This window comes from Herpailurus yagouaroundi, unplaced genomic scaffold, assembly GCF_014898765.1.
Source record: "Herpailurus yagouaroundi ecotype Mexico unplaced genomic scaffold, PumYag 161, whole genome shotgun sequence".
NCBI lineage: Eukaryota > Metazoa > Chordata > Mammalia > Carnivora > Felidae > Herpailurus > Herpailurus yagouaroundi.
Window position 1 is genome coordinate 21,227,984 of NW_024412402.1, and position 24,298 is coordinate 21,252,281.

General features: G+C 41.5%; 1 protein-coding gene across 4 annotated transcripts in view; it reads left to right on the plus strand.

Annotated features, from left to right (window-relative positions):
- Positions 1–24,298, plus strand: part of APLP2 (amyloid beta precursor like protein 2) — an 87,538-nt gene that overhangs the window by 28,700 nt on the left and 34,540 nt on the right. For all 4 annotated transcript variants that reach the window (XM_040483542.1, XM_040483543.1, XM_040483544.1 and 1 more), the window contains exons 2-3: positions 20,563–20,736; positions 21,603–21,726. In XM_040483542.1, the coding sequence (XP_040339476.1) occupies positions 20,563–20,736; positions 21,603–21,726 (298 nt within the window). The remainder of the gene's footprint in view (positions 1–20,562; positions 20,737–21,602; positions 21,727–24,298) is intronic.

The window sequence follows — 24,298 nt, forward strand, 5'->3', positions numbered from 1 at the left end:
TATCCTTTGAATAAAATACCTAGTAGTGTAATTGCTGGGTTCTAGGTTGGTTCTATTTTTAATTTTTTGAAGAACCTCCATACTGTTGTCCAAGAGGCTGCACCAGCTTGCATTCCCACCAACAATGCAAAAGAGATCCTCTTTGTCCTCATCCTCACCAATATCTGTTGTTGCCTGAGTTGTTAATTTTAGCCATTCTGACAGGTGTGAGGTGGTATCTCATTGTGATTTTGATTTGCATTTCCCTGATGAGGAGTGATGTTGAGCATCTTTTCATGTGTCTGTTAGCCATCTGGATGTCTTCTTTAGAAAAGTGTCTTATTCATGTCTTTTGCCCATTTCTTCACTGGATTGTTTCGTGGGCGTTGAGTTTGATAAGTTCTTTACAGATTTTGGATACTAACCCTTTATTAGATACGTCATTTGCAAATATCTTCTCCCATTCTGTTGGTTGCCTTTTAGTTTTGCTTATTGTTTCTTTCGCTATGTGAAGCTTTTTATCTTAATGTGGTCCCAATTGTTCATTTTTGCTTTTGTTTCCCATGCCTCTGGAGACGTGTCAAGTAAGAAGATGCTGTGGCTGAGGTCAAAGAGGTTGTTGCCTGTTTTCTTCTATAGGATTTTGATGACTTCCTGTCTTGCTTTTAAGTCTTTCATCCATTTTGAGTTTATTTTTGTGTATGGCGTAAGAAAGTGGTCCAGGCTCATTCTGCATGTCGCTGTCCAGTTTTCCCAACACCATTTGCTGAAGAGACTTTTTTCCATTGGATATTCTTTCCTGCTTTGTCAAAGATAGTCGGCCATATTTTGTGCATCCATTTTTGGGTTCTCTATTCTGTTCCATTTATCAATGTGTCTGTTCTTGTGCCAGTACCATACTGTCTTGATGATTACAGCTTTGTAATGTATAACTTGAAGTCCAGAGTTGTGATGCTTCCAGCTTTGGTTTTCTTTTCAGTATTGCTTTGGCTATTCAGAGTCTTTTCTGGTTCCATACAAATTTTAGGATTGTTTGTTTTAGCTCTGTGAAGAATGCTGGTGTTATTTTGATAGGGATTTCATTGAATATGTAGATTGTTCTAGGTAGTATTGACATTTTAACAGTATTTGTTCTTCCAATCCATGAGCATGGAATGTTTTTCTTGTGTGTGTGTGTGTGTGTGTGTGTGTGTGTGTGTGTTTCAATTTTTTTCATAAACTTTCTGTAGATTTTCAGTGTATAGATTTTTCACCCCTTTGGTTAGTTTTATTCCTAGGTATTTTATGGTTTTTGATGCAGTTGTAAATGGGATCGATTCCTTGCTTTATCGTTCTGCTGCTTCATTATTGGTGTGTAGAAATGCAACCGATTTCTCTACATTGATTTTTGTATCCTGTGACTTTGCTGAATTCATGGATCAGTTCTAGCAGCTTTTTTGGTGGAGTCTTTTGGGTTTTCCACAGAGAATATCATGTCTGCCAAGAGTGAAAGTTTGACTTCCTCTTTGCCAATTTGGATGCCTTTTATTTCTTTTTGCTGTCTGATTGCTAAGGCTAGGACTTCCAACACTATGTTGAATGTAACAGTTGTGAGAGTGGACATCCTTGTGTTCCTCACCTTAGGGAGAAAGCTCTCAGTTTTTCCCCATTGAGGATGATATTTGTGATGGGTCTTTTGTATATGGCCTTATGATCTTGAGGTATGATCCTTCTTTCCCTACTTTCTGGAGGGTTTTTAACAAGAAAGTATGCTGTATTTTGTCAGGTGCTTTTTCAGTATCTATTGAGAGGATCCTGTGGTTCTTAAAGCCTTTCTTTTATTAATGTGATATATCACATTGATTTGCAGATATTGAACCAGCCCTGCATCCCAGGAATAAATCCCACTTGATCATGGTGAATAATTCTTTTAATGTGTTGTTGGATCCGGTTTGCTAGTATCTTGTTCAGAACTAAAAAAAAATTTTTTTTAATGTTTATATTTGAGAGAGAGAGACTGAGCGCAAGCAAGGGAGGGGACAGAGAAAGAGGGAGACAGAATCTGAAACAGCCTCCAGGCTCTGTGTGGGGCTCAAACTCACGAGCCATGAGATCATGACCTGAGCCAAAGTTGGACACTTAACCAACTGAGTCACCCAGGCACCCCAAGAGAATTTTTGCCACCATGTTCATCAGGGAAATTGGTCTGTAGTTCTCCTTTTTAGTGGGATCTTTGGTTTTGGAATCCAGGTAATGCTGCCCTTGTAGAATGAGTTTGGGTTTTCCTCCATTTCTGTTTTTTGGAACAGCTTCAAAAGAATAGATGTTAACTCTTCTTTAAATGTTTGGTAGAATTCCCCTGGAAAGCCATCAGGTCCCCTTGGAAAGCCAAATATTTGTTGGAAATTTTTGATTGCTGATTCAATTTCTTTACTGGTTATGGGTCTGTTCAAATTTTCTATTTCTTCCTGTTTCTGTTTTGGTAGTTTGTATGTTTCTAGGAATTTGTCCGTTTCTTCCAGGTTGCCCAATTTATTGGCATATAATTGCTCCTAATATTCTCTTATTGTTGTTTGTATTTCTGTGGTGTTGGTTTTGATTTCTCCTCTTTCATTTGTGATTTTATTTATTTGGGACCTTTCATTTTTATTTTTGATCAATCTGGCTAGGGTTTTATTAGTTTTGTTAATTCTTTCAAAGAACCAGCTCTTGGTTTCATTGATCTGTTCTACTGTTTTTTTGATTTTGATATCATTGATTTCTGCTCTAATCTTTATTATTTCCCTTCTTCTGCTGGTTTTGGGCTTTATTTGCTGTTTTTTTTTTCCAGCTTTTTAAGGTGTAAGGTTAGGTTGTGTATTTGAGACCTTTCTTTCTTTTTTAGGAAGGCCTGGATTGCTATATATTTCTCTCTTATGACCACCTTTGCTGCATCCCAGAGGTTTTGGGATGTTGTGTTTTCTCATTGGCTTTCATGTACTTTTTATTTTTCTCTTTAATTTCTTGGTGAGCCCATTCATTCTTTAGTAGGATGTTTTTAAATCTCCAGGTAGTCGTGGTTTTTCCAAATTTTTCCCTGTGGTTGATTTCGAGTTGTGGTCTGAAAATATGTAAGGTACGATCTCAATCCTTTTGTACTTGTTGAGGGTTGATTTGTGACCCAGTATGTGATCTATTCTGAAGAATGTTCCATGTGCACTCAAGAGGAACGTGTATTCTGCTGCTTTAGGATGAAATGTTCTGAATATATCTGTTAAGTCCATTCTTTCCAGTGTGTCATTCAGTCATCGTTTCCTGTTGATTTTCTGCTGAGATGATCTGTCCATCGTTGTAAGGGGTATTAAAGTCCCCTACTATTATGGTATTATTATCAATAAATTTCTTTATGTTTGTGATTAATTGATTTACATATTTGGGTTCTTCCATATTGGGGGTATAAATATTACAATTGTTAGATCTCCTTGGTGGATAGACCCCTTAATTATAATAGAATGCCTTTTTTCATTTCTTATTACAGTCTTTATTTTAAAATCTAGTATGTCTGATAAAGTATGGTTATTCCAGTTTTCTTTTGATGGCCATTAGCATGATAGATCATTCTCCATCCCCTTACTTTCAATCTGCAGGTGTCTTTAGGTCTAAAATGAGTCTTGTAAGCAACATATAGATGGGTCTTGTTTTCTTACCTGTTCTGATACCCTATGCCTTTTTTAAAATAATATTTTTAATGTTTGTTTATTTTTGAGAGAGAGACAGAGTATGACCAGGGGAGGGGCAGAGAGAGAGGGAGACACAGAATTTGAAGCAGGCTCTAGGCTCTGAGCTGTCAGCACAGAGCCCGATATGGGGCTGGAACCCATGGACTGTGAGATCATGACCTGAGCTGAAGTGGGACGCTTAACTGACTGAGTCACCCAGGTGCCCCTGATACCCTGTCTTTGATTGGAGCGGTTAGTCCATTGACATTTATTTATTTATTTATTTATTTATTTATTTATTTATTTATTTTAACGTTTATTTTTTTGGGACAGAGAGAGACAGAGCATGAACGGGGGCAGAGAGAGAGGGAGACACAGAATCAGAAACAGGCTCCAGGCTCTGAGCCATCAGCCCAGAGCCCGACGCGGGGCTCGAACTCACGGACCGCGAGATTGTGACCTGGCTGAAGTCGGACGCTTAACCGACTGCACCACCCAGGCGCCCCTGTCCATTGACATTTAGAGTGATACTGAAAGATAAGAATTTAGCGCCATTGCATTGCCTTTTGAGTTGGTGTTTCTGGTGATGTTCTCCGGCACTTTCTCGTCTTTGTTGTTTTGGATGTTTTTTGTTTTGTCTTTTCATCACTCAAAGGTCTTCCTTAAAATTTCTTGCAGAGCTGCTTAGTGGTCATGAACTCCTTTGGTTTTTTGGGAGACTCTTTATCTCTCCTATTTTGAATAACAGCTATGCTGCATAAAGAATTCTTGGCTGCATATTTTTGTGATTCAGCACATTGAATATATCTTGCCACTCCTTTCTGGCCTGCCAAGTTTCTGTGAATAGGTCTGCTGTGAACCTGCTCTGTCTTTTCTTACAGGTTAAGGACTTTTTTTCCCTTGCTGCTTTCATAATTCTTTCCTTGCCTGTGTAGTTTGCGAATTAGACTATGCTATGCCTTGGTGATGGTTGGTTTTTGTTGAATCTAATGGGAGTTCTCTGTGCTTCTTGGATTTTGATGTCTGTGTCCTTCCCTAGATTAGTTTTCTCCTATAATTTGCTCACATAAACCTTCTGCCCCTTTTTCTCTCTCTTCATCTTGTGTGACTTCTATGTTTTGGATATTATTCCTTTTTTTTTTTTTTTTAACGTTTATTTATTTTTGGGACAGAGAGAGACAGAGCATGAACGGGGGAGGGGCAGAGAGAGAGGGAGACACAGAATCGGAAACAGGCTCCAGGCTCTGAGCCATCAGCCCAGAGCCCGACGCGGGGCTCGAACTCACGGACCGCGAGATCGTGACCTGGCTGAAGTCGGACGCTTAACCGACTGCGCCACCCAGGCGCCCCATATTATTCCTTTTTAATAAGTAACTGAGTTCTCTAAGTCTTCAATCATGATATTTTGCCTTTGTTTCTCTCTTTTTTTCCTGCTTCATTATTCTCCACATATTTACGTTCCAAATTGCTGATTTGCTGCTCTGCTTAATCCATCCTTGCTGCTGTGGCATCCATTTGACATTGGATTTCAATTATAGCACTTTTAATTCCGTCTTGACTAGATTTTACTTCTTTTATCTCCTCAGAAAGGAATTCTGTGCTTTTTTTTTTTTTTAACCCCATCTGATATTCTTATTATCGTGTTTCTAAATTCTAGTTCAGACATCTTGCTTATATCTGTGTTGATTAAGCCCCTGACTGTTGTTTTTCCTTTTCTTTCTTTTGGGGTGAATTCCTTTGTTTTGTCATTTTGGAGGAAAAAAATACAGTAAGAAATTAAAAATTAAAAGCAAACCAAAAATCAAATAAAGGAAGCTATATATTAGGTGTGTTTTGGTCTGCTTGTTGAAAGAAGCTTGATAGAATAGACAAAATAGGGAAAGAAGAGAAAGAAGGTAAGGAAAAATTTAAAAATTGAAAAAAATTTTATATAATAGAATAGAATAAAATGAAATAAAGTGAAATAGAATAAAAAAATTTTTAAGTAAAAATATATAAAAATAAAAATAAAATTTTCTCTTTCTGCCCAACTCTGTGACTCAGGTTATGCAGATTGCAGTGTTAATTCTCAGATCAATTTCCTAGGTGTTCAAAATGGTTTGGGGCTGATCTGACTGCATATCAGATAGAAGACAAGCTCAGGGTTTCTGTGCTCCTCTGCCATCTTAACTCCTCCCCTGTAGTGCCCCCTTCTCAAATATTGAATTAGATGGCTGAGAAACACCAAAGATTTCAGGAATGCCTTGAACATGATCAAGAATGAAAATAGATGAGGGAAAAGAACTTGAAGACATTGCAGGGAACAAATAACTTCAGATAGGTAAGTTCTTGATATTTACTTCAAAGAGGGGAGGGTATTGCATCTATGACATAATAGTTTTCAGTAAAATAAGGCAGAGAACAAGGGAGAGTTCTCGAAGATGAGAAGTGTGATACCAGAAATCTAATCATGGTGTGCCTGGGTGGCTGTGCGGTTGAGTGTCCAACTTCAGCTCAGGTCACAAGCTCACAGTTCATGGGTTTGAGCCCCACATCAGGCTTTGTGCTGACAGCTGAGCCTTCTTTGGATTTTCTGTCGTCTTCTCTCTCTGCCCCTCCCCTGCTCACACTGTTTCTCTCTCAAAAGTAAACACTAAAAAAAATTGAATAGGAATCTTTCAGAGGAAGAATAAGAAACTGGAAAGGAAACAATAGGGAAAGCAGGGGATTAATATAGAAGGTCAAAGATGCAAGTAATAAGAATTTCAGAAAGCGAATGAGGACACATGTAGGACTCAGTGTGTCCAGGTTGACCTGGCCCATCAAAACCTCAGTTCAGGGACAGAAACCCACACCAAGGCACATTATGTTTAAATGTCACAATACCAAAAATTGGGAGGAGTCTTAGAACTTACTTTCATATAGAAAGAAGCAGACCTGCACAAAAGATTAGGAATCAAATTTGTCTTATATTTATCAGCAGCAATGCTAGAAGCTAGAAGACAGTAGCTCCACACCTTAAATTCTAAGGAAAAATTGTGTCCAGCTTACATTTTAGGTCTCATCCAAATCAGTGATAATATGTGTGCATACCCTTTCTTGGGAAGCTGTCTAAACTAAAGTAGGCAGTAGGTCAAGACAGAGGAAAGTACTGAGTCAGGGAATAGGAGGAAGGTGGAAGGAATTTGTGATCAAAGTCCCAGGAATGGCAGCTGTGTCTGCTGTGTCCAGGTCTAGAGAATAGTCCCTGTAGATGAAGCGGGAGAAATGGCAGGCCTGAGGGAGTCCTGTCTTAAAGAAAGAAGGAATTGAGGGGTGCCTGGGTGGCTCAGTTGAGAGTCCGATTTCCGCTCAGGTCATGATCTCATGAGTCATGAGTTCAAGCCCTGTGCTGGGCTCTGTTGTGTAGCCTGGAGCCTGCTTTTCATTCTGTGTCTCTCTCTCTCTCTGCCCATCTCCCACCCATGCTCTGTCTCTCTTTCTCTGTCTCTCTCTCTCAAAATCAGACACTAAAAGAAAGAAATAAAAGGAAGGAAGGAAGAAAGAAAGAAAAGAAAGAATCGAGGGGAGCCTGGGTGGCTAGGTCCATCAAGTGACTTACTTTGGCTTAAGTCATGATCTCATGGTTCGTTGGTTCAAGCCCTGCATCAGGCTCTGCACTGGTCATGCAGAGCCTGCTTGGTATTCTCTCTCCCTCTCCCTCTCTGCCCCTCTCCTACTTGTGTGTGTGCAGGTTCACTCTCTCTCTCAAAAACAAATAAACTTTTAAAATTAAAAAAAAAAAAGAAGAAATCGAAACTATTGGATTACCTCGTGCATCAGGCTGTACTGAGGGAGCTTTGCAGACCTTTTTGACAATCTCGGAGAGTGAGTGGTCAGTACATGTGAAACCACACCAGTAAAAGGAAAGATGCAGTCCCTAACTCTAAGGGGGAAAATAGATGCTTAACAAAGAAGTTCTAATCAGAGTACATTTTAACAGTATAATAATGTAAATGGGAGTATTGGTTTGACCAACAGGGCAAGGGGAAGTGAGTGGATGAACATAGGGTATGGTGGTTTCTGAGTGAAACTGTTTTTTCCTAGGGAGTTACTAGATCATGTCTGGACTGGGGCGCCTGGGTGGCGCAGTCGGTTAAGCGTCCGACTTCAGCCAGGTCATGATCTCGCGGTCCGTGAGTTTGAGCCCTGCGTCAGGCTCTGGGCTGATGGCTTGGAGCCTGGAGCCTGTTTCCGATTCTGTGTCTCCCTCTCTCTCTGCCCCTCCCCCGTTCATGCTCTGTCTCTCTCTGTCCCAAAAATAAATAAAAAACGTTGAAAAAAAAATTAAAAAAAAAAAAAAGATCATGTCTGGACTGAAAAGGATACAGAAATAAATAAACTATGCTGTTCAGCAGCGTGGAGGTAAATAGCAGAGAAAAGCCTAGAAGCATTGTCTCTCAGCAGCCTGGGCTCGTCAGGACGGAGGCACTGCTGTTCTAGTACAAGCCTGTGTTGTGTGGCTTGTTACACTGTGTACATGGACGCACTCGCACTTGGCAAACATTTTTTTAAAAATGGAACTTGTTGGGGTGCCTGGCTGGCTTAGTCAGTAGAGCATAGGAATCCTGATCTCAGGGTTATAAATTCAAGCCCCACATTGCACATAGAACTTTGGGGGAAAAAAAAATGAAACTTGTTATACTGCGTAAGTTTCTTTTTTTTGTTCATTTAATTTGTCATTCATTATAGATCTGCTTCATTGAAACTTGTACAGTGTTTTGTTTTTTTAATTTTTTTTAACGTTTATTTTTGAGACAGAGACAGACACAGAGCATGAATGGGGGAGGGGCAGAGAGAGAGGGAGACACAGAATGGGAAGCAGGCTCCAGGCTCCTAGCCATCAGCCCAGAGTCCGACGCGGGACTCGACGCTTAACTGACTGAGCCACCCAGGCACCCCTGTACAGTGTTTGTTTGTTTTTTTTATTTTTTTTTTTAACGTTTATTTATTTTTGACAGAGAGAGAGAGACAGAGCATGAACGGGGGAGGGGCAGAGAGAGAGGGAGACACAGAATCGGAAGCAGGCTCCAGGCTCTGAGCCATCAACCCAGAGCCTGAGGCGGGGCTCGAACTCACGGACCGAGAGATCGTGACCTGAGCTGAAGTCAGACGTTTAACCGACTGAGCCACCCAGGCGCCCCTGTACAGTGTTTTTTTAAAAACGTTTCATTTCTCTTTTTGAGAGAGACATGTGAGCACGAGTGGGGGAGAGGCAGAGAGAGGTGGGGAGCAGAGGATCTGAAGTGGGCTCTGCGCTGACAGCAGTGAGCCCGATGTGGGGCTTGAACTCACGAACTGTGAAATCATGGCCTGAGCTGAAATCCTGATGCTCAGCTGACTGAGCCACCCAGGTGCCTTGAGACTTGTACAGTGTTAATCATTTAGGAATTGCTGAATGATATCTGCTAATTAATATTAGTTTAAATGTCTTAGAAAAAACCAAAAGTACAGACTTTAGAGTCAGACATTCACTCACTTGGCTGTAAATGACTACTTACTGCCTTCCAGGTCCTGCTTCCAGATCAGTGGTTAGAAAGCCATGTGAGAGGCCTCTCCTTTTGAGAAACTCCTGTTCTAATGGAGAGAGGTGGACCATGCAGGTGAACCAGCAAAGTAGCTTCAGATTGCTTGCGGGGGGAATAAAACACCAGTTGGGGATTGTCCTCAGGAAGGACCCACAGAAGATGCACATGTGAGGGGGGTCTTGACCGTTGAGAATGCTCCTGCTCAGGGAAGAACGGGGAGGGAGTACTAGGTGGAGGACTGAGGCTGGAAAGACCCTGGCTTGTGTACAGACACACAGACGGGAAGGGTGGTGCTGAGCCTGAGGCTGGGCGATGGAGTGACGTAGAGGTTGTATGGGAGAGTTGGAGTCTCCTGGAACAGAGGAGTGATTGGTGTGTTCTGACCTGAGATGATTCAGAATGCTGTGGGGAAAGCGGACCAGGGAGGGCAAGCATGGACACAGCTCCCCAGAGGCCCACCACAGCACAAAGTGACGTCATACTTCCATTGTAGGGGTGCGTTCGTGCTCATGTGTGTTCACGTCCACATTTACATCCTTTTTATTCATTCTTTTTAGTTGCGTGTAGCATTTCCTTTCTCCTTTATGCATTTATTTAGTAGTTCGGTGGCTCGAACCCAGGAAGGCTAATTAATGGTTGAGGCAGCAAGCAGCAAACATACCGACTAACAGCTCATACTAGCTTTATTATTTTATTTTTTTCAAATTGCTGATAATTACAATAATGCGCATGGGCACGGGTCCCAGACAGGAAGAATCATTGTCTGCAAGCAGATCTGGTGTGAGCTGATAATACAGTCTGTATTTACTTTTAAATTTAAATGCTACATAAATCATAGGAAAGATGTCTTTTTGACTTGCTTTGAACTTGGGGAGGGTCGAGATTTTCCATATTTTTGTTACTTTCAGAGTTGTTTTAATGAACATTAGAAATTAAAGTAATTTGCTAGATCACGATTGGTATCTGAATATTGCTTGCACCTAGTAAACATAGTAAAATGTTTAGCAGAATAGCATATAGAAACTGCTGTTTGTATTTTGAAATGTGAATTTCCTCTCTCTCTGCCCTGTAAAAGTCATTATGGCGTATTGTCCAGTTTTCTAGTTATAAACAGGTATGAGTTATTCACCTAAGAATTTCTGCCTTTTCTTGACTTTGAACATCACAATCTCAGAAATAAAGAACCAAGCCTTTGGTTTTCATTGAAAAGTAAAAAAAAAAAAAACTAAGACATTTTTAGATAAGGCCATCAATTCTTAATATTACAGAATGAATATTTAAAAAACCAGACTATAAATTTACTATTGGTATCATTTTATGAAAAGCATTTTATTTTTATTATTTTTTATTTTTATTTAAAAAAAATTTTTTTTTCAACGTTTTTATTCATTTTTGGGACAGAGAGAGACAGAGCATGAATGGGGGAGGGGCAGAGACAGAGGGAGACACAGAATCAGAAACAGGCTCCAGGCTCTGAGCTGTCAGCACAGAGCCTGACGCGGGGCTCGAACTCACGGACCGCAAGATCGTGACCTGGCTGAAGTCGGACGCTTAACCGACTGCGCCACCCAGGCGCCCCTGAAAAACATTTTAAAGCAAAAGATAAAAAGATAATCTGAGAATTCAGAGCACTCTTTTGTCACGAGAGCACAGTTAGCAATTCCATACCTTTATACATTCATGTGCACACACACCAGACCCGTCTTATTTTTCAGGCCACTGAAAACCTGCATTAGACCTCATTAGCCTCCCCCAATGAGTGTTAGGGAACCCCTATTTTAAAAACGCTAGTAAAAACCATTCTGTGTATTAGAACATGAATGTTTTCAGCTGCATGGATTTATTTTCTTTTCTTTTCCTGGGTATACGAAAGGAAAAGAGATGATGGAATCAGTTTCAGATCTCTGCAATTAGCTATTCATGTTTGCAGTTGTAACATGTGAAAGTCAGTGTTTCAGCTAAAGCTGGCATGTGGATAGTTTCCCAACTTTACCTTGGTAAAATCATTAAGTTGTGTATATATTTTAGTGAAATAGAACCTATCTGAATAATACAATATTCAGTTTATTACATTCAGTTTATTACATTAAGGACATGAGACGTTTGAAAAAATGTTGAAATAGTGCCTAATTTTTAATGATTATGACCTGATGCACTTGAAATAAAATATTATAGAGCCAGAATATTATCTGATCAGCCAGAAGCAAGGAGCATGCTTATTGTTTCTGAGAAAATTGTCAGCTTTGTGCTTGGATACCCCACAGAATACTCCTTACTCCAATCATTTGTATTTTTTCTTTGTTTATTTTTGTATTATTTCTATCATCTGTGAATCAGTAAGAATGATTTAGCATGAACATATTATTGTTAATGTTTATTTTTGAGAGAGAGAGAGAGAGAAGCAGGCTCCAGGCTCCAAGCTGTCAGCACAGAACCTGACGTGGGTCTCGAACCCACAAACCGCGAGATCATGACCTGATGACTGAAGTCAGCCACTTAACTAACTGAGCCACCCAGTCACCCCATATTATTATTTTTTTTTAATGTTTATTTTTTGAGAGAGACAGAGTGCGAGCTAGGGAGGGGCAGAGAGAGAGAGAGAAACACAGAATCCAAAGCAGGCTCCAGGCTCTGAGCTGTTAGCACACAGCCTGACGTAGGGCTGAAAGTCACAAACTGCAAGATCATGACCTGAGCCGAAGTTGGATGCTTAACCGACTGAGTCACCCAGGTTCCCCTTGCACATATTAATGATTAATATTTAATCAGCATTACTTTGGGCATCTGTTACTTGAAATCATTTCACTCTTTAGGTTTAGGAAATACATTCCTATACATTCCCCCTAACCCTGCATCCACTATTTATGTAGCACACTCAATAAATAACTAAGTAGTACTGGCCAGTGAGTTCAAAGGTTAAGCTCAAGTTCACACCATTTAGATCATCTTACATTAATACTCAAGCCTCCTGGCTTTCTGGCCTCTGCAGTTAGCATGCCTTCAGAGTATGACAGATTGCTGCCTGGCTTCCGAATCCTGCAGATTCCGATTCAGTGAGGAAGCAGTCTTTGTTTTGAAGCCTTGTTCCTTAGGCATCAGGAGTTGGCAGAAAGTAGAGTTCTGCCTGTTGTAGTGTGAACTGTAAACCAAAGTCCAAAGTTAATATTGTGGGTGTCGTTTATTAGACTACCTAAAATTTGGGTAGCGCCATATTTATGTTGCACAAAAGCGAAAACGAATGTCAAGAGAGGTTATTCCATAAGGTTGCATAGCTAGTAAGTTGAGGGAATATCCTTCCCTTCAGAAAACACATCTAGAGAAATGACTTACATAGTGCTTTTGATCACTGCAGTAGTGACTGAGTAGTAACTGCAGATTCATCTTGACCTAGCTTCCGTGCCAGCCGGAAGCTGGCCTGGGGCCAGGAAGCCAGCAACTCCCGGTGATTTTCTTTTCCATGGTAGGGCGGTATTAAATTGTTCATGTAAGCCTGTGGTGACTGAATTCCCACAAAAGAAAATGTGGAGTATTAACGCAGCCGACTTGAAGTATGTCTGGATTTAATAGGTAAAGAAGGAACATGTGGTCTTTTAAGCCCATTTCCTGCCATCCTGGATTTGGGAGGATGACTAGTCCCATGGAGACTTCATGGGTTCTTCCCTGTGCACTCATAATTTAGGCCCCAGTTCTGTGATTGCAGCCAGAGAGAAATGAATCTGCCAGTGACAGTGCTGCTAACATGTGAGTGCTGCTCTGTGGCAGGTGCTGTGCTTTGTGCTTCCGTGTGAATCCCCACAACAGGCCCCAGAGGCAGAGGTATGTTAGGAGCTCTGTTTTACAAAAAAAGAAATTTAAAGCCTGATAACAATGACCATCAGCATTTGAGGAACTCTTTTCTATAGAACAAGCCTATTTCAAAGCACTTTACACAGGTTAACTCCTTTGAACCTCAAGACAACACTATGGTAATGAGTTACTATTATCATCATTTTATAGATGAGGAAACTGAGGTCCAGAGAGGTTAGTTGACTTGCCAAAGGCAGCGTAGCTAGTCAGTGATGGGACTGGAACTCTGTCACGATCGGTTGTCTTAGAGTCCTTGCTTCTTGGCCACCATCTCACACTTCCTCTGAGGTCAGGAGTGGAATGAGCAGAGGACTAATGGTTGATCACGGCAGGTCTCAATACGTGCTAAAGTCAGTTTCTTGGAGTTGCTATTACGGGCAATTGAAAAGAAACACAGGAACCAGTAAAGAACCTGTCCACTTGAGAATTTTAGATCCAAAAACACCATTCCGCTTTTTTTTTTTCATTTACATAAAATTATTATGTATTTATGTATTTTTCAATAACTTCCTTTATAGAAGACTCTTGGCTCTCATCTCGGAGACAAATAACAGATAGACCTCTCTTAAATCTTGGGACTTGGATCCTTACCAGTGTAATCCAGATGAACAAATTACTGTGTTCCTATAAAAAGCCTTGGAGACAGTCTAAACCATTTTTTATCTTGGAAATGATACTTCATTTATACTTTAATATTTAGAGCTCTAATAAAGCAGAGATTATTTGTATAAATTACTGCCTGTGGAAATAATACCTAACAGTTGGCATATGACAGTGGAGGAATAATGGCTTTTTGCATTTGGCGTTTTCCCCCTAAACCTAATTCACCAGTTTCTAATCAGAATTAAGTTCAAATGTTAAAAAAAAAAAAAAAAAGCCAAGGATTTTCAGTTGGTGTAATACAAACTGTCACTTTTAAGAACAGGTTTTCTCAGTTTGCTGCTAAAACTGGAAAATGCTTAACAAGGATCCTGCTATATTTTTTCCTGCTATTTTATTAAATAGTGGGTTGAAATGTTTGAAGCTTGGCGTTTTTTAAATTGAAACCTTCACTTTTTTACTGCCGATAAAGGTACCTTAAAGGCTTCAAACTCCAGTCACCCTTTTGACGGTAACACAAGTGGACTCTTTTACTTGTTAGGCTCTGGGCAGAATCGTAGTAGTCCTCCCATCAGAGAGAATTTAGTATCTGTACACATAGTGTTTTTCTACATTAGTGTTTTCTACATTTTCTACTTGTGTGTTCAGAATGGTTTGTTTTTCAGGTATTGGGCCTGCTCTGATTATACTTACTAGTAACCCTACCTAAAAGTGTGTCTTCTCTTTGTGACCAATTGAAACCATACAATCACAATCAAAATTCAGGCTAGTGGTGAACAGGATTTTAAAAACCCAAACCCCTTTATTGATTGATTGATTGATTGGGAGAGAGTGCATGTGTATGTGCGAGCAGGGGAAGGGCAGAGGGAGAAGGAGAGAGAGAGAGAGAGAGAGAGAGACAGAGACAGAGACAGAGACAGAGAGACAGAGAGAGAATCTTAAGCAGTGGGGCGGGGGCTCCATGTCATGACTGTGAGATCACGACCTGAACCAAAATCAAGAGTCAGATGCTTAACCGACTGAGCCACCCAGGCTCAGTTTATTTTCAGCCTACTTTAGTGGTTTTTAAAAAGTTGTGGGGGTGCCTGGGTGGCTCAGTTGGCTAAGTGTCTGATTTAGGCTCATGTCATGCTCTTGCAGTTCGTGAGTTCGAGCCCTGTGTTGGGCTCTGTGCTGACAGCCTGGAGCCTGCTTCTGATTCTGTGTCTCCTCCTCTCTCTGCCCCTCCCCCACTCACACTCTGCCTCTCTCAAAAATTAAAAAAAAAATTTTTTTTTTAATAAAATAAAAAGTTGCAAAAATACTACAGAGTTCCCCTATACCCTTTTTGGACTTCCTTTAATCTTTTTTTTTTTTTTTTTTTTAACGTTTATTTATTTTTGGGACAGAGAGAGACAGAGCATGAACGGGGGAGGGGCAGAGAGAGAGGGAGACACAGAATCGGAAACAGGCTCCAGGCTCTGAGCCATCAGCCCAGAGCCCGACGCGGGGCTCGAACTCATGGACCACGAGATCGTGACCTGGCTGAAGTCGGACGCTTAACCGACTGCGCCACCCAGGCGCCCCTGGACTTCCTTTAATCTTAACATCTGACATAACCGTGGTGCAGTTGTGAAAACTGGGAGATTAACGTTGGTACACAATTATTAACTGACTCAGACCTTATTCAAATATTTGCTCCACTTTTCTCACTAATATTCTTTTCCTGCCCCAGGATTCTGTCTTGGCTCCCATGCTGCATTTACTTGTCATTTCTCCTTAGTCTTTTAAAATGTAAGAGTCCCTCAGCCTTACTTACCTTTCCTTGTGACTTCTCTTACGTGGCTTACTGCTGGTGAGGGTAGTGTCAGTGTGTCCACTGTGCAGTAATTTGTCTTCCCTTTCATAGTTAATAACTACATTGGAGAGGTACCTGAAACTATGGATTTTTTATACTTTGTTCAGTTAAGTAAATCTTAGGTGCAGATTTGTGGACACAGACTTGTCATTAAAAATTTTTTTTAATGTATACTTATTTTGAGAGAGAGGCAGAGACAGAGCATGAGCAGGGGAGGGGCAGAGAGAGGGAGACACAGAATCCAAAGCAGACTCTGAGCTGTCAGCCAGAGCCCGACATGGGGCTCGAACCCACGAACCGTGAGATCATGACCTGAGCTGAAGTCGGAGGCTTAACTGATTGAGGCCACCCAGTGCCCCAGATTTGTCATTTTAATTTATGAATCATGAAATGCCATGCAGACTTGGACAAGAATGAATATGTTATATAGGATCTTGGCATCCATGAAGAGATTGTCATTTTACTGACTCTCTCTTTACAAATGGAATGTCTTTGATTATGAGTGATGTGCCTTTTGCTGTCTGTAACATGCAGGTGGTAACTGGATGCTACGAAGGTGTACTCTGTTGAGTATTGGTGAGCACTAGGGTAGAACTGGGTTACCTTGCCTTCCCGGGGTGGGGCTGGAACGCTTGCCTGGCTGTAACGCAGCACCTTCCTATCCAAGGAAACATGATTCACTCAGTAAGAGGATAAAACTGTCCTCTTTAGACGATGCTCCCTCCACAGCAGGCGCTTTCCCAAACCCTGGAGCCAAATTAGATTCTGGGGCAAGAGTTTCAGTGAGGAAGGAAATAATGGGTTTAGATTTCACTTTGGACTGGGTGCTGCATTGGTCCTGAGCCCCTTTGTTGAAGGGAGGTGGGGCTTAGGTGGGCCCAGGAGTTGTATCTTTGAGATGATGATTAAAGGCCCTCAGTGAAGTTAGGCTCAGATTTAGATGTACTTATATTATTGCTTTAAGCCATTTCAGATTTTCAACCAAGTTACTAGAAGCACTTTTTACCAAGTTGAATTTCTGTCCTTGGATAGCTAAACTCTTTTCCCTGAGCCAAATTAATAAAATGGAATTTCTTATTAAGAATGAATTATTAAGTAAAATGGAAGCACTGGGCTAGGGAAACATTTGATGCAATTTGTTTTCAAAGCCTTAAAAGTGCTGCAATGTGCACCGATCACAAAGACCAGCTTAAGTGCCAGAGCGTGGGGCATTAATTTTCTTTCGTCAAAGATTCCAGGTTCACAGGATATCAGAAGTGCTGACTTGGCAGTGAAATCCCATTTGTAACATGTTAGATTAGGAAACAGATTGATTTATACATTGATGTAATGGATCCAGGCACAGTGTGTGCTTAAGAAAATGGAAGTGCATTAAATAAGAGCATTTTCAAGGGAAAGAAGTAGAAACATCACAGAAAAAACCCCGATCCTATTATGCCCTAGGTAAGATTGGGGTATGTTTGATTAGTTGATTCCTAGACATGGTCCACAGAGGCTTTTTATATTTCAGATGATACCTTCTTGAGAGTCTCCTATGACCACAAGGATTAATCTTTCTGAACTCAAAAGTGAATCACTGCAGCATATTAGTTGTCTGGAATGATTCCAGTTACTCTCCTTTTTCTTGGTGGTAACTGATGTGAGGGGCTGCTGCTGCTTAGGCCTCTTCCTGTTGCTTTAACCTCTGGTATTTTAGATTCTCTTTAGGGAAGGCAGTGCTGACCATCTCAGCACAAAGATCAAATGCACTCATCACTGATGTATTGACCTTAGTGGTTGACCCATAAACTGAACATTTATACAGTTGGAACTCTTGTGGTCTTTTAGCCAACAACCATAATGAGTAACATGTGGAACATAATCTTTGGTGCTGATAAATGGCTGCCTGCACAGTTTTGACCAATCCATGTCTGTGGCTTGCGTGAGTTCACGTAACTAATCGACACTTTCTTACCTGAATTCATGTGTGGAATTTAAGAGGTTAATGCCCCGCCCTCTGCCCCCAGTACTTCTATGGCACCCAAAATCCTGTTTGTTTAATAGCTGCTTTTAATGTTAAAATATACAAGGCCAGGAGCTCCTGGCGGGGTCAGTCAGTGGTGCAGGAGACGCTTGATCCTTGGGGTTGTGGGTTCGAGCCCCATGCTGGGTGCAGAAATAACTTAAAAATAAAATCTTAAAAAAAATTATGCAAAGCCAAAGAGAATTTATGAATTCTTGCTCAACATTTTTTAGATTTAGCTGTGGTGGTTCAATTATAGCAGGTTTAGGAAACACTTTCCTTTTGACCTATTGATTTGGCTTTCTTGCTTATATATTTATCATTCTTCCTCAATTTTCTTTCTGTCTGGGTTTTGAAGTAGGAAGGAAAGAACTTAGGGAAACTCTGGTTTGGGGAGATAAAAGTGTCCCTGGGGTTTCTTTGCCTTTGTCTCTGTATTAACCCTTTTATATGTGTACATACCCATTTTCTTCCATATCGTGATCTAAAATTCTAGCCTTAATCCTTAGATATGGCTCTCAAAAGAAGAACGGCCCATAGAAGAGGCATTTTGGTACACATATTGAACTCACTGTGAGAAATAAACACATTGGTCTTATACATCCTTACACCTTTTAGTGATTGGTTTGAATTAAAATACCATTAGAGTATTGCCTATAAATAAGTGTGTGTTCCTTTCCACAGCTATCCTGAAATATTCTTTCTTCTTCTTAGCCTGTAATTTCATATGTGGCAGGTATATATAGATCTGCCTTGTACTTTAATAAATGATTATTTGTCACAGTAGGGCTATAATCAATTTTGTTTAATAAAGTTGCTAATTGTTCTCTTCATTGGATTTAATTGAGGTGTTTTTTTCAACTTTGATTGATGTTGGCAATATTTTCATCCCAAATTAGTGTTCTCCTAGCTATCCAACAAGTGTTTGTGTTTCATTCTCCTGTACTGGTAGAAAGTGGGCTTATTTTAATAAGCTTGTAAGCAAAATATATGGAGGATGGTAAACTTTTCCTGGAGAAAGGTCATGATGTATTTGAAAATCAAATGTAGTCTCCTGATTGGAAGGGCCATTAATGTCTTTGTAGTCCATCAGCACAAATAAATGAAAGTTGCTTAGAAAGCACACATTTTCCATATATTATGAAAGGCAAAGCTACCCTTTCTGTTAATAGGAAAACCATTTTATGTTAATTGCTCTTTTTAAAAAGAGCAACATGATAGACCATACAATCTTAACCCTATCCACCAAGTTTTAACACTTAAAAAAAATTTTTTTTTTTTTTTAAATTTTGAAAGTACTTTTACTTTAGGGGAGACCACAAAACTGCATTGTGGATACAACCATCAATATTAGCATATTTCTAGATGCTAGGATCCCTGGGGTTTTCCTGCACCAGGAGACTTAGTAGAAGCCTTGACTGTCATCATGCCTAAAGTTATTTCTCACCTGTAATTTGTGAGCTGGTAGTGGCTGTGATGTTTTCACAAAGAGGATATAAGACAAAGGAAGACTGTAGAGTCATTGTTTTATCTAATACAAGATAAAATTGTTCATGAAATCCCTTTTAGTGTTCTGTTTCTGTGAATGATGCCATTCCCTCATTGAGTAATGAAGCCATGCTTGACATCTTCTTCCTCGACTCCCTGGCTAATCTGTCACCAAGGCTTGCCAGTCGGGCTGTCTGATACCTTGAATCTGTTTCTCCACTGCACTGCCTTAGCCCCAGGTACCAGTCTCCCTCCCTCTCTTTCTCTTTCTCCAAATTTCCTTGCCATCCTGCAGCCAGAAAAAGTATCACAGCTGCATTCTGACAGTATTAACTTTGTGCTTGAAACCTCTCAGCATCTCGGGGCACCTGGATGGCTCAGTCGGTTAAGCATCCAACTCTCGGGTTTTGGCTCGGGTCACGATCTCATGGTTCATGATTTAGAGCCTTACATCAAGCTCTGTGCTAACAGCGCAGAGCCTGCTTGGGATTCTCTGTCTCCCTCTCTCTGTGTCTAATCCCTGCTCATGGTCACTCACTCCTGCTCTCTCTCTCTCAAAATAAAGAAAGCAGGGGCACCTGGTTGGCTCAGTTGGTTAAGTGTCCGACTTCAACTCAGGTCATGATCTCTCGGTTTGTGAGTTTGAGTCCCGCATTGGGCTCTGTGTTGACAGCTCATAGCCTGGAGCTGCTTCAGATTCTGTGTCTCCCCGTCTCTCGGTCTCTCCCATGCTCATGTTCTGTCTCTGTCTCTCAATTGTAAATAAATGCTAAAAAATTTAAAAAAAAATAGAAAAATAAAGAAAGAAAGCAAAAAAACAAAACAAAAACTCTCAGCACCTCAGGATAAAGATGGAAGTCCTTTCTTGGTGTGCACACTGTCTAGCCTTGCCCCCGCATGCCTCTCCTCCCTTCTCTCACTGCTGTCTGCCTCCAGTCTACGTTCCTGCCACGTGATGCTCTCAAGTGCTGCTTTCAGGAGACTTCCCTGACCACCTCCATACCCAAGCCTCAGTTAAATTCCTTTCTGTACGCTGTTTGGCACTGTGTTCTTTCCCTTGGTGCGACATCTAGGAGTGTGATCACACTTTTGTATGTGTGAATATGGACTCTTGCACTAAACTGTAAGCCCCATGAGAGCAGGGACCATAAGTTTTTGCTCACTCTTGTGTCCTAGGCGTTTATCATGTTGCTTTGCAAGATAGTAGCTGCTCAACAAAATTTTGTTGTGTGAGTGAATTACTGGAACTTTAGCCTTTACTATAGTGGTTTAATCTGTTAAGGGATGAAAAGTGAGACGTGTGCTTCTATTAGAGCAGTCTTCAGCTGGATTATAGGTTCCCAAGTTCCGAAGTACTCAGATGGGGAGTGAGGGTTAGATTTTTTTCCATTGACATTTTTCTTTGATCATGTAAGTCCAACAATGATTGTTTTTTCTGGCCTAACTCCTGGGGAAAGGCTTTGTTTATGAAGATAAAAATAGTAAATAATGAAGTTTTAAAAGATCAGTTCTGTCACAAACCATGGGATGACTCTACCTTTGTGTCAGCTGTTTTGGAGTAAACCTGGATGTTTTCCCCTTTGGCAGGCTCTTGCAGCCAACGCCGGAACAGGATTTGCTGTCGCCGAGCCTCAAATTGCAATGTTTTGTGGGAAGTTAAATATGCATGTGAACATTCAGACTGGGAAATGGGAACCTGACCCAACAGGCACCAAGAGCTGCTTTGGAACAAAAGAAGAAGTTCTTCAGTACTGTCAGGAGGTAAGAGTGGTGCCAGAATGTGAAAACTGCTCTTTTCTGGGTCATGCTTGAAACTGCTTACCTTAGAAATAGATACTCTGTCATTCTGCTTTTTGACCTAAGATCACATTGCCAATGACAAAACACCAGGCGTTTTCTTTCTGAATATATACGACACGACTGAGGCTTGTCAGAGGCTCTGCCTGTGTGCGCTGTGAGCTCTTGGTTCCTTGAGGAGGGAACGGTGCAGAAGCTGGGCAGGTCCCGTTCAAGTAAAGCCCGGCTCTCTTGCTTCTCACTTGCAGTGTGGGAGGACGTGAAGTCAAATGTGTGTATCTTGTGCTCTCCACTTGCTCATAGAAAGCCACCAGTATTGTAAATGATAATCTCAGGTCTGACTTGAGTCAGAACTTGACCTAGAAGGGGCTATGAGATGCTTTAACTTCTTACCAGGACTAGCACAGAGGGCCAGCATTGAAGTATTACTCTATAATCTCACCAACAGACCTTTCCATGGACTTGCCCTTTAAATGTTTTTCTTAGCTCTTTACATGCATCCTACAAATGGGCTTGATACCTCATCGATTTATTTTGGGCTTGAAAGCTTGCTGCTTTTGTATGTCCTTAAAAAAGATGACTTTTTTTTTTTTTTATAAAGAGAATGCATTAGAATTGATCAGAAATCTACCTGTCAAAAGAAAACTAATAGTTACAGTATCTTTTGACTTGCTGAGTTCTTCAGTTAGAACCAGGGGCAGCACGAGTGGAGGCTTAGATTTATATAGGATAATGATGACGCTGAGTAGCAGACACCCTTACTTGCAAATGAATGTCCATTTATTATGGAGAAAGTCAATTTATTGTGTGTGTTTTCTTTTCCCTTGCAGATGTATCCAGAGCTACAGATCACAAATGTGATGGAAGCAAATGAGCCGGTCAGTGTTGACAATTGGTGCCGGAGGGACAAAAAGCAGTGCAAGAGTCACATCGTGATACCTTTCAAGTGTCTTGGTGAGTGTCCTTTAGATGATCGTGGTTGCTTCTTGGGAAGTAGAGGTTGCTCATTTTTAAATTTGATTTTCTCTTGCCTCACAGTGAAATAGCTACATCTGTTAAGAAGCTGAGGGCTACAGGAATGTATTGGGGGACTTATTTTTTGAATATTTATTGCCTTCTAGTGTTGATGGTTGACTTGTCTTTGGTGGTTATTACCTCCCCCACCATGGGCACCCTCAGTCTTTTAAGGATGAGCCTTTTGCATGGCACTGAGAGTGTTGCCCTCAGGGCCTCCCAGCTTTGCCTTGCAGTGAGTGCTTGAAACTCCTGCTGTATAATCATAGCAGGAGTGGTACTGAACAGCCCAAGGGATGGAGTCTTCTGTTCCTCTCACTTCATCCTGTACATATTTTGCAAGGTCCTAAGATCCTGTATTGCTAGGCAGGCCGGACTTGTGGTAGTCTCCGAGAGACGTGACCCCTAGCTGTCTATGCACCCCTGCCTTTCTGAAGGGCCCGTGACTGGTACAGGTATTTCTGACCTTGTGTTGGTGTTGATACATTCTCACATGTATCCAAATCAACCAAAGGAGGAGTTGGCACCTTAGTGACCGTGTTTATGCAGCAATTACTGTTGTCAAGTATCCAGTAGGGAGAAAGGGGGGCATTGCGGGTGCTCGACACCATTTACTTTACAGTGGAGCATCATGCAGTGGGGTGAGGCCTGGAAGCCTTGTGCGTGGTGTAGCTGAGAGATGTTCTTCAATCCATTTGGCCCCGAGATCTCTGGGTATGAGGTTTCATTCACTGCCTGTCAAATCCTGGAACTAAATGAAGCAAGAGTGTAGTTTTGAATATTTGTAGTCAGTAGGTAGGCAGTACTTGCATTTGTTTCTTCCTTTTGCACCATTACCCCTGAAGACTTTGCAGCCTGGTCTTCCCCTTGCTACGTGTCTTTATGACTTGCTGGCTCCAGTCCTCACCCAGAACTCTGAGTTGAGACCTGGGAGACCTTTATCTCCCTACATCCAGTCAGCTTTCCAAGCCTCATTCTTACCCCTTCAATACGGCTTCAGTCTGTGGTTCCCAAACTGTGCACTGAGGCACCCCAGGGCGTTGCAGCAGACTCACACAGTGTGGAGCATTGTGGGATAGTTTTGGTTTTTCAAAGGAGACCTCTTTCAGACATCCCATGAACTGGAGGTATTTACAGTATCAACATCCTGTCAGTCCATTCCTTTCAGTGACCTCCTATCTTTATAGAGCGTTGTCTCAGGGGTTCCTGTGTTAAAGAGCCAGCATCACAGCAGAATAACCTGGGAAGAAGAGACGAGGGTGACAGTGTCCAGTCGATTGTAACATTGGAAGAGTCGTTCAGCGTCCGGCATGCGCTAAGGGGTTAGGACACGAGGACTTACTATGTTGTTGGACCCAGCTACCTAGCTTTGGGTATTCTTTTGGCCTTGAAGTGCTGTGAAAATATTACTGAGACAGTCGGGGTGCTGCTACTTTATTTATTTATTTTTTTTAATTTTTTTTTTTCAACGTTTTTTATTTATTTTTGGGACAGAGAGAGACAGAGCATGAACGGGGGAGGGGCAGAGAGAGAGGGAGACACAGAATCGGAAACAGGCTCCAGGCTCCGAGCCATCAGCCCAGAGCCCGACGCGGGGCTCGAACTCACGGACCGCGAGATCGTGACCTGGCTGAAGTCGTACGCTTAACCGACTGCGCCACCCAGGCGCCCCTAGGGTGCTGCTACTTTAAAGTCGGGACACATCTGGCTTATAATCCTTTTCTTCCTTCTGATTCCTGCTGCGTTAGTTCAGCCCTTCATCCTTTGCCGCCTGGACTGGGACAACAGCCTCGTGTGCTTCTCAGTTCTGTTGTCTGGTCTGCTGCCCTCTGACCTAAAATGAAGATTGAGTTGTCTTTCCCGCACATCAAAGCCTGTAGTAGCTCTTCCTCACATAAAAACTAAGGTTTTCATTAAGCTGCCCTGCTTAGCGTAAAAACTCCATAGTGTGGCTCTTGCTTTGGCCTTCCCTGTTGTCTGCTCTGTGAGCCACCCAGCAACATCGACATCTTGCAGCTCCTGGCCACCCACTGTCCAGGTCTCATTGTTGGAATGCCTTTCCTCTACTTCCCCTGCTAGGGGGGTTCTTCCTTCAAGACTTATTTCAGGGGCTGCTTCCCTTAAAGAAATCTTTTCCTCCTGGTTATGTTTTCTCTCCAGACATGCAGATTTCTGAAAGTCTCCCAATGTTGCCATTGCATCTATCACCCTATCCAGTGACGATCTGTTTCTGTATCTTTCTCCAACTTCGCTGTAAGCACAGTGAAACCACGGACCCTGCTTTATTTAGTCTTCTCTGTCCTCCAGTACCGTGACAATGTCTAGAACATAGGATACACTTTAAAAAAAAAAAAAAGTTTGTTTTTGAGAGAGAAAGGGAGAGGAAGAGAGCATGAGTCGGGGAGGGGTAGAGAGCAAGGGACACACAGAATCCCAAGCAGGCTTCCTGCTGCCAGCACAGAGCCCAATGTGGGGCTCAAACCCACAAAACCGTGAAATCATGACCTGAGCC